The sequence below is a fragment of the Micropterus dolomieu genome, linkage group LG15 (assembly GCF_021292245.1).
Source record: "Micropterus dolomieu isolate WLL.071019.BEF.003 ecotype Adirondacks linkage group LG15, ASM2129224v1, whole genome shotgun sequence".
Classification (NCBI taxonomy): domain Eukaryota; kingdom Metazoa; phylum Chordata; class Actinopteri; order Centrarchiformes; family Centrarchidae; genus Micropterus; species Micropterus dolomieu.
The window spans coordinates 13869004-13879576 of record NC_060164.1 but is presented as its reverse complement, the minus strand read 5'-3'; the positions used below and the strand labels follow the sequence as shown (position 1 = coordinate 13879576).

Below are 10573 nucleotides of genomic sequence, written 5' to 3'. Positions count from 1 at the left end.
ACCCAGCTCAACATTACCTTATTTTAGTTTCCTTTCCAGACTCATATGAATTTTGAAATGCAAAAACACGCCAGAGACGTCCAAGTAGGCATGAAAACGCTGATTTTCACATAAATGTATATTATATTTGTTTAGGTCCCAAAGTTCCACGTGTTAAAAAACAACAAACGAGCTCACACACACAAAAACACACACAGTAAATTAGAGTCAATTGTGTCATTATGTTGTTTATGTTTAATTTCATCATCAGTTTTATAGGATACCGTTTAATCTCTCACTTAGTTTAACTGTTAAAAGAAAAAAAACAAAACATAATACTATATATGATTCCATTATCCAACAATTGTGGTCGATATTGAATCTTGTAATTCATTTCGGGATCGAATTAAAAAGACCTTGTTAGGCCAATATTTTATTAATTATGGGCTAAACATAGAAAGTTGCGTTTGTATGAAAATTTCCAAACAATTTCACTCTTGTTGCACATATCTTTTTTCAACCAGAAAAGGCCACATTACGCATAGGCTCATCGGCAACATTCAGTCCCACGACCAAATATCCAGCAGTAGGTTTAATATGTTTTGTGGCTCAGAGACAAATGCGCATATACTATATGGTTTGGATCTCAGTCAGTGAGTTAGGGTTTCCTCATAGGCCCTCATTGCTTTACAATCAACTGGCCTATTCTGTCTGTAATGTGTTACATAGTTTTAAATTGTGCTTTCATTGCATTGGCAGGTTGACATGCTTGAGTCCATTCAGCAATCCCAGAGAAACGTCTCCCAGCTGTGATTGTGCGTAAAGACCGCGCTACCATGCCCGGATGCCCTGCAGAGTTCCTTGGCAGGGCGTGACGACTGGTCCTTGGGGAGCCTGGCTTTGCGTCTGTGGACCGAGGTTTCCCAAATTCATGTTCATAAAAGCGTTAGCAGCGGTGTTGCTGGGCGGCAGAGCAGGTAAACTAGAATAAGTACAAGAGTAAGTGTTAGTATACACCGAGTTGTTGTAGCTGTAGGCTGGATAGCCGTTGTAGCTGTACGGGTTTGGAGCTCCGACTGTGTAAGAGGTGTTATAGTTCTGTGATCCAGTCAGACAAGGCCTCCCGTCCCGGACAAGCACCGGCACAGCCACCCTCCTGGGCGGCGGCGGTGGGTGGTGGTGATGGTGATGACCTGCCATCTCCAGAGTCTTGTCCTGCCGCTGCCTCTTGCATTTGTACCTCCTGTTCTGGAACCAGATCTTGACCTGGGTGGAGGTAAGTTTCAGGGAGCTTGCCAAGTGCTCTCTCTCTGGGGCGGACAGGTAACGCTGCTGCTTGAAGCGCCGTTCCAGCTCAAACACCTGAGCCTGGGAGAAGAGGACGCGGGGTTTCCTCCTGGTCCTCTGCTGCTTGGTGGCGGGCTTCTCCGAGTCTGGATCCTCACACTCACCCCGCAACGCACCGCAGCTCTCTGCATGGAGAAGAAACGTTTAACTGCACTTTAAAGCTAAAACAAGACCTGCAGTATTTTGAAATAAATATGACTAATATCAACACACCATGATATCGCAATCTCGTCACACTGACATTACCATGAATTCATTTATTTTAAAGTCTTAATTTTATTTAAATGTTGAAGCAAAAAGTTTCCCGTAGCAAATCACTTTGTTGCGGATTTTAATCCCTATATTTTCCTATATATTGCATTATATCACCCCACAATATTGACCTTCAAATAGTTCAATCTAGATTGGTAATTGCTTTACCAGACTTTACAAAAGGTGATTTCAAAGAGGACTTGAAAGAGTAAATTAGGAAGACATTTGATGAAGTAGTATTTGTCAGTTAATTTTTAAACTTTAGTGAATCAATGTTCAAATCTTGGAAATTTCATGGTAAATGTATTTTAAATTAATATTTCTGCAGATTTTTTTTTTCACGATTAAATTTAAATTAATTTGTCTAAATCTAAGAAATTGTGAATCAGTCTTTAAAGGTTTGGTGTTTTCTGTACAATTCCGCTCAGCGACTCATATGGGTTTTTTTTTAAAACACCCAGATCAGTACAGATGTTAACAACACTTAAATGCCTGCGAGCTTTACGCACAGCAATTAAGTAGCTGGCAGCTAGTGAACAGCATAGAACAATACTCCTGTTATTGTGGGCGTCCATTGTGCAAGGTGTGGCAAGGTGCTGTGTCATTACAGAAAAAAAATTAAGTTATTAAACGACCATATATATATATATATATTTGCAAACATGCCTAGGAGCTATTCCCTCTGTGTGCATTTGCTCATGTTTGTATTGTCAGTCATTATTTCTCCTTTTTTGCAAGACAGCTATATTACTACTACTTATAATAATAATAATAATAATAATAATAATAATAATAATAATAATAATAATGACATTTTATTTCTAAAGCGCTTTTCAGTGTGCTCAAAGACACTTAGCACAATCATCACTTTACGATTACGATATTTATCATTAGACTGTGCACTCACTGGTATCTTGGTCCTCCTGCTCGGTCTCCGGCCGGAGGTCTGAAGAGTGGTTCTGCTCCGGGTTGCCGAACATCTCGACCGACAGACCGGACTCCGCCAGCCGCTCCTGTACAGTCAGCGTGTTGAGGTACGACATCCTCTCCTCGCTCTCCGAAATGCCGGAGCTAATGGGACTTGAACTGTCCCTACCTGCCAACATGCAGGAGGGCGGTGAATGAGAGCGGAAGGGTTTGTTTGGGAAAGGCCCCGGCTGTGCCAGCGTGCCAGAGAGACCGAAGCAGGAGATAAACTGGAGCTGGTGCTGCTGAGATTGTTGCTGCAACTCTAACTTCAGAATGTCCTTCACAGAAAAAGGCGTGGTAGAAGAAGTTATGAGCGGGCTGGGAAGCATTATTATTACCGCCAACAGAGAGATGACAGATAACAAATTGTCAACAGACCCAGAATTGGACCAAGTTGTTTCCGGAAGGCGCATAAAATAAGTACATAACCCGAGCGTACACCTGAAAAATGGTCTCGCACTGCCTGCTTTTCGTGCCGACCGACGGTCCGTCTTTCAGCTGTGGCATCCCTCTCCTCTGGCTGTGTGTTTATGGCTGGAGGGCTGAGAGAGAAAGAGAGAGGTCGATCCTGTTTGGTTAGCTGAATTCAGTTATCTAGAGAAAGAGCTGGGTCAGCCAAGATGCTGTCCTGTCCCTTTCAGTGACGTCCTGAAGCGGGGTGGGGTAGGGGGACAGATAGAGTCAGCCTCTCTCTCTCTCACTCTCTCTCTCTCTCTCTCTCTCTCTCTCGTCTGTGTGTAGGTGTGTGTGTCAGGAAGATATATAGGCCTAATTTTTAAAATAATATTAACACCATCGACTTCCCTCAGATTGTTAAAGTTGTTGAAGGTAAGAACGTTTTTATTATATGCTTTTTTTCCAACAGAAAACAGTAGCACCGAAAAAGCCTTTTCATTTTGTATAATTAAAACCTTTATACAGCTAAATCCTTAAATTGGTGCGGCACCTAAGTAATTGGTTGAATTTATCCGGTAACTCTAATAGCATATCATTTTCTTGTTTCCGCTGAATAGCACCCACGACTTCACAGTTCTTCCCTTCATCACTACGGTGGTTTGAAGATAAGGCATATCTTCGTTTCCTGTATCACCAATCCATGGATAAGATAATATGCCGCAACTGTGGGAAATGAGATAAAGGACATGGAGAATATAAATTTAGCAGTTTGTAGTTTATTTTTATGTCTCCTTAATTTGAGAAAGTTGTGGGATATTTATTCCACAAATATTTGGCCACGCCGATGCACTCCCTTGACATTAGGACAGTGTTTCCAAAAAAAGCCCCGAGTAACGTATTACAAGACAGTTTACTCAATTCAACTGTTCCATTTCTTATGTGCCAATAAAGCCCAAAATTGCTTTAATATCGGTTCAGAAAAGTTTTAATTTGATAAATTGGTTCTAAATCCCTTAATAACAACAACAACAACAATAAAAACAACAACATAGTAGTAGTAATAATAATAATAATAATAATAATAATAATAATAATAATAATAATAATGCCACCTGCTTAAAAAAGTTATGTTACGTTTAGTTCTTTACGTCGGGCACATTACTTCAGTAACGGATTCATGTTAGCAGATTAGCAGTATTCCCCACGTTTTTGTTGTATTTAATAGAAGAAAGTATATGTGACACTTCTCTTGAATTTTACCTTCACTCCAAAGGGCAAACATGCTGAAATGGGACACCTCTCTCCTGGTCGCCTATCTGTGGACAAGTGCAGGCGCCAGGGTCTGAAGGCCCATTGCTCCTTAACCGCGTGGAAAGAAAGGGGGGGGGGGGCATGCCGACATAATCTCATCCGCTCACCATCAACAAGACGCTGTTTAGATTAGGGCAGCGTCTTCCTCTCTTCTGGAGATCTATGTCTTTAAAATGGTCAATTTAAGTGGAGGGGAAAAGCAGGGAAAGGAATTAGATCTGCGGAGAAAATAGGCATTAGTGTACACAAGGCTTTGAGCAATTCCAAATGCGCGTCCCGCAAAAAGAAAGAGATTTTGGATGGTCAGTTGAGTTTGATGGAACAGCCTACATTATTTTTGTCAAGATTGACTTATAATGTCCTTATAAGTTATAAGGACCATGGTCATTTTTTACACTGTCGAATGTGATATCCCTCGAGTTGGGTGGAATTTATGAGTGCTTAAGTGGTATGTATGTGGCTCGTAAAATACTTCATAAGGCAGTAAATTTGGTCAATTTGTTTCCCAAATATTTACCCAGTATTGTTTATTGAGTGCAATGATTCAGACCCAACAGACGAACCACAGAAATCAATGTAAGTTGCATAATGACGACGACGAAAGGCAAGGGATAAAAATGCATTAGGCTATCTAAATGCTTAAAACTGTAATGGTTTTAAGAGACTATCCGCGACAGAGAGAAATGCAGTACGTATTCATGTGAATTCAAAGCGCCACGCGTACAGCCTCGCGAGTCCTCAACTGACCATCATCAGTGGTCTTCGCGTGTCATCGGCAGCCCAAAATGTGGCCGAGCAGAGATGCGTGTTTACGGAGCGGAAGAGTCTGTTTCCTGCCTGTAACAAAACCCAGACTCTCAGAGAGTGTCAAGGAGCTGCTTGGTGCTGAATGCGACTCTCCCATACATCATCTTCATCTCAGAATCGTCGCGATAAGCTGGGTAGTAAGGTCAGGCCCACAGCAGAGGTCAGAGGCTGCAGAGCTCTATTTCCTGACGCTGAACAAAGACTGTAACTAACTAAATATTTATTTTCCACCTCTGCAACAGTCACATTTCAATCATTCCTCTCAATTCACTTTCTGGTGAGTTTCTTTAGTGTCCTGCCAGGCAGTGCTGAACATGTTTCTTCTTGCCCCCTTCTCCCTTCTCTCCCTGTCTCTGGCAAGCTAACCTGTTGAAGCAGTGTCTTCTCAGCAGAGTGGCAGGTGTACAGTCTTATCAGTGGTTGCAGGCCCATAAGACCCAATCCACTTGGCAATTTGGGGTTGAATGTTCTCTAAAGGCAGCAGATCCCCGAGCACAGAATGGACGTTTGATGACTTGGTAATGACTGCAATTAACTTTCCCCATGTGGCCTCTACTCCTGTAAAGCCGAGTGGTGATTGGTATCTGATGGTTTTACCGCAGTAGTAAACTCTGGGTGAAGGAAGCGTCATCACCTCCAGTGTCTGTGCAAGCCTCATGTGGCGTATGTGTGTGTGTGAACGCGTGTGTGTTATCGTGACTTGACAGAGCTTTGCAGAGGAGCACTTACCCTCTTTCTACAGAGGAGCTGGTTTGTTTACAAGTGTTACTATAACAGCCTGGATGTGTGATGAGGAACTGAAGTATGACTATCCATTTGTCTCACAGTACCTACGATAAGCCCATAACAACAATAGATTGTTACATTAGGAAAAAAGATAAGCTCAAGTGTGTCCATCTGTTTTCCATGTTGCGTGTCAGTCCAAGAGTGATAATTAGAGATCTAATAGGGTGTGATAGCTTTTCCCCAGCATCTTGCATCAGGAGAGCGTGGTGAGATATGGAAGCGATGAGGATATAAAGGTTTAAAGACCTTGAAAATGTAGAAGAAAGCACAAATACATGCAGAATGTTTGCCTCATGCAGATCATAATGTGCTTTCCATTTTCCCTTTTATTTCATGGTCATCTGTAAGAATGGTATAAGGACTAAACTGTTGTGGGTCACTAATGGCTCAGGTCTTCTGGGTCCCGGAAGGTGAGTCTTATCAGCAGCCTATGTGATGGTGTCAGTAGCCAGGACCCAGACTGTGCTATTGTACCCCTGCCTGGGCCCGAGTGACGGATGACAGCACCTTCTCACTGGAGGAAATGAGGAGGCCAGAGGCGAGCCTGGGGGGCCAGATTTTTAGCAAAACCCTGTTCTCCCCGACTTACCTTCAGCTCTGAAAGTGGCAAATGTTCAACAGTGGTGGTCCTTTAAGGTGATAGCTAACTTGCATGTAGCAACAGTGCATCGGGGCTCATTGTGTTCACCAGGTCAGGAAAAATGAAATTAGGTTTGTTTGAAAGACTGTGAGAGTGTGTTTGAGAACCAAAGCCCTGTTATGTGTATCAAGGGTCTAACGTGGAGAGCATGAAAGGAGGAAGTGAAGTCAGGCCAGTCTGGGTCCCCTGCCCTTTGCCCTCCCTTGGGTCTCATAAATTAGCCTGCTGTAATTCTCCCCCAGATGGCTTTGCCTCAGCAGGTGTGTGTTTGTATATATGAACATTAACAGGAGGGATGTAAGGGCTGTTATGTCTGTGATCTACGGTGTTGGGAATTTAATTTGTGAGGAAACATGCAACCTAAATAAGCTTATCCTCTGAGCTGCCTCACAGGCCACGCAGATAAAGACACTGCAGGGAGGCGGGCTTTCACTGAAAAGGATGTGTGGGCCTTGAATGTTCCCTCTAGCCTCTTGCATGTTCTGTCCTACTTGGCCAGAGCCGCTGAAAAAGTATTAAAAATATCAAAAGGTTGAATCAAGTTCAGCTTGCTGGTGGAGGGACTTTCTCTGACTTGCTCAGGCAGTAATGGCTCTCTTGGGAAAGACAATGTTGCTGTAAAATAAAAGCATGCATGCATCCTGACTTCAAGAGGTAAACATCCTTGAGAGAAAATGCTACTGTCTCTCCAGCAACCATGGTGGTATCTTTATCAAAGTGACATTTTGTTTTGGCAAAATGCTGACTCCTTATGAGTAAAGTCTAAGTTTTGTAAATAATTACTGTACAAAATACCAAGTAATGCAGTTTCAGCATAATTTCTTGCTGTTAATAATGATTGCTGTTGGTAATGCTGTAGCTCAGATTGAATGTCAGCGTAAAGAACAGGGAGACTGTCCTTCAACTGGACGACTTTGATCCAAGACCCGGTGTTAGCAGGTATCCGGCCTCATTTAGATATTGAGTCCCTGTTCTGTAGCTGACCCTGACCTCTGACCTCTTTGTGAATGGGAGGATGAAATCAGATGATCTCTGCCTGGGAATGAATAAAATCACACATCATTAGCGATTGTGCGAGACATGGTCAAGTTTCTTGTCACCTATCATTTTTTTGTTTGTGGCAGTTTGCTTTATGCAGACAAAAAAAAAAAGCAGTCAGGGTAAAAATTCAGACGTAAGTCTTCCACTTCCTGTCTTTGTTTCTTTGCATGCATATTTGTATAAAGCTGCAGTCTGGAGAGCCTGAGTTGGCCAAAAGACAACATCAATCAATTAGAATAACACACTGTAGACCTTGGGTTTGAGGTTCTGCCCAGCCTTGTGGAGTAAAGGCCACATCAGTGAAAAGCAGTGAGTGATAAGAATATGAGCAGACCTTTAAAGACATTATCACACTCAAAGTCAAATCTTACATTTGAATTACATAAAATTGTGAACAGTACCTATTTATCAAACTTTGTAGTTTTACTTTAAAGCACTTTGTAACTTTGTTTAAGAAAAGTTTTATACCAAATATGTTTATTAGTATTAGAATTGTTAGACATTTTGGGAAATACGCTGATTTACTTTCTTGTCAAGAGTTAGATCAGAAGATTGATACTCTCTGATAAACATAAGGCTACCGGTACAGCGAGTAGCAGGTTTGCCTAGCTTAGCACACAGGCTGAAGACAGAGGAAACAGTTAGCCTGGCTCTGTCCCAGGGTAACCAAATCTCTGTGAATCTCCATAAAACCATAACTACAACACTTTGGTTTTTGTACAGGTGGAACAAACAAAAATATAAAGTGCCAATTAATGAGCTTTAGAGCTGCAGGTAGGTGGATTTAGTTACATTTGGAAGGCGCCACGCTAGTTGTTTCCCCCTGTTTTCAGTCTTTGCGCTAAGCTATGCTGCTGGCTGTGTATCTCTATATTTATTTCACAGATAAGAGAGTGATACTGATCTTCTCATCCAACTCAAGGCAAGAAAGTGAAAGAAGTGTCTCCCACAATGTTGAACAATCCCTTTATCTTGAGTGGTACATGTTATGACACCATTAGGATTTCTCTTCCACCAACTCAGATGTATTACTGATGGTAAATCTGAGAAGTAGTTATTGTATGATCTGGAAAAATTTAATTTGCATCTAATTTGAATACAGTAATCCAAGAATGTGCTGTCAGTCACACATACACGTACTAATACTTTAACTTCAGGTATACATCCAGTGTGTCTTTCGTCAGATGTACATAGAGAGCAATGGGTAAATGTTTGCATGCACAAGAAAAAACCCAACGGATTTCATGTCATGATATCAAATGGAGCGCACAAAGGCATGTACACACACAAACTTGCACAGACACAAATACACTAGTCGGAATGTAGTCAGGCACACAGAGCGCTGATGTCTGTTATTGCATGCATGCTCCGTCAGTCATTCGACTACACGGAGCGCAACAGGGAGGTCCTGTGCTCTTTGTTGTTGCTGTGTCTAGCCCCTTGTTAGAGAATTGATGACACTGTCTTTGGAAAACAAACAAGGCAGGAAGCTAAAAAGGTGGTCACTCACCACGGCGCTCTGACCCAGAGACACAGGGGCCATTGCAACATGTGAGCAACGCTGCAACATCCCCCTTGGAATGTGCTGCAGTGTGTGTGCACACGCTCCTGTTTGTGTTTCAGTGATACCACAGCTGGAATGTGACTGTCTTGTGCCTGAATGTATGCCTTTGTGTGTGTTTTAGTGTCTGCACAAATGACAACTTGCATGCAAAATGAAAACACTGTGATAAAAGAAACTTTGTTGGCGCTACTCTTTTTTTTGGGGGCGGGGGGTCATATTTGCATTACATTGCCAGATGCCAAAATAAATGTTTCACACGTCAATGTCAAGGAAACGCAGAGAAGGTGTTTGGCTGACTAACTCATTGATCTGGATGTGACACACTCCCCCTGTGGGCACTGTCTTGCCAGAGGCTACTCCTGTCACTCCTTGCTCTGACACACACTTCACATCACAGCTCAGACCGTGGACCCGAGGCCTCCCCGGTACGTACACACCAAACCCTGCCCTGGGCCCCCGAGCCTTGTTCTGGGAGCTCAAATCCCATAATTGCATGGCTGACAGTGATAGCTAACATAGGAGACACCCTCACCTGGTCGGAAAGAATGAAAACATCTACTGTCAAAGTGAAGCGGGGAGATGCGTGGGGGTGGTACCAGGTATGGGGAAAGTAAGTAACATCTGGGACAAAACAGGAGGTGAAAATAGTAACTCACTGTTCTGTGATAACTGGTATTTGGAGTAATGGTGTCACTTTTGTAAAGTATTCTATATCAGGTGAATGTAAGGCCTAACTGAGTTTAAAGCAGTATTCTTTTGTTTTTGGCGATATGGGCAACATTGTTATATTGTGACAGTATGAACAGCTGCCTATTTACACATCCAGCAATTTGGCAATTTGACCCCTTGTTAGTATAGAAATATTGATCTAGTGCAGCTTTAACTACACAAGCTTGGTTGGTCCACTGGTCTTGAGCTGACAGAAATGTTAAGAGCAGAACAGACTTGAAACTGATCTTGACCATTAATTACTACAGACATGTTTTAAAACACATATAAATACTTTGCTTGAGAAAAACTGGATCTGACATTGTTTTTCCACAAAGTTATTTACCTTACTTTATTACCTAATTATAAATGGCATCTACTCCTTCTCCCTCACAGATTAATCTAGAGACTCTATGAATATGCAAACAGTGTGGGTGAAGTTGGACACGATGTAACTGAAAAGTCCTTTCTCAGTTAATGTGTGCTGAAGGTTTCAATTTTCCACATGACACTTGTGCATAAGGTTGGTACTTACTTGACTTCCAAACTAGCTGTGGAGTCACAAAATCCTGCTCGTATGAGTGCATGTTAAAATGATAAAAAGAAATAGCCTTTTAGTGTCAAATTCTGCACACATATCATTATGCACAGTGAAGGTTAAACATTGAAATGATACAATAAGCAAAACAGCAGGACTTTAAATAGACATTAAATACCAGTTAGAAGCCCTTTTAGAGAATGCCTAAATTTAACTACACAACCTCAGTTGGGCT

The 10573-nt window shown here is 42.1% G+C and overlaps 1 protein-coding gene across 1 annotated transcript; it reads right to left on the bottom strand.

The window, feature by feature from the left end:
* Positions 1-214: 214 nt before the first annotated feature.
* Positions 215-3127, bottom strand: nkx2.3 (NK2 homeobox 3). The gene is made up of 2 exons (XM_046071329.1): positions 2486-3127; positions 215-1451 (listed from the first exon to the last, which is right to left on the bottom strand). Exons 1-2 carry the CDS (start codon positions 2958-2960, stop codon positions 811-813), a joined length of 1116 nt encoding a protein of 371 aa, XP_045927285.1. The 5' UTR covers positions 2961-3127; the 3' UTR covers positions 215-810.
* Positions 3128-10573: the final 7446 nt, after the last annotated feature.

Coding starts and splice junctions, on each gene's coding strand:
- nkx2.3 (XM_046071329.1), bottom strand. CDS start 2,960: ATGCGCCTTCCGGAAACAACTTGGTCCAATTCTGGGTCTGTTGACAAT. Junction 1,452..2,485: donor GCAGGAGGACCAAGATACCA/GTGAGTGCACAG, acceptor TTCTCCATGCAG/AGAGCTGCGGTGCGTTGCGG.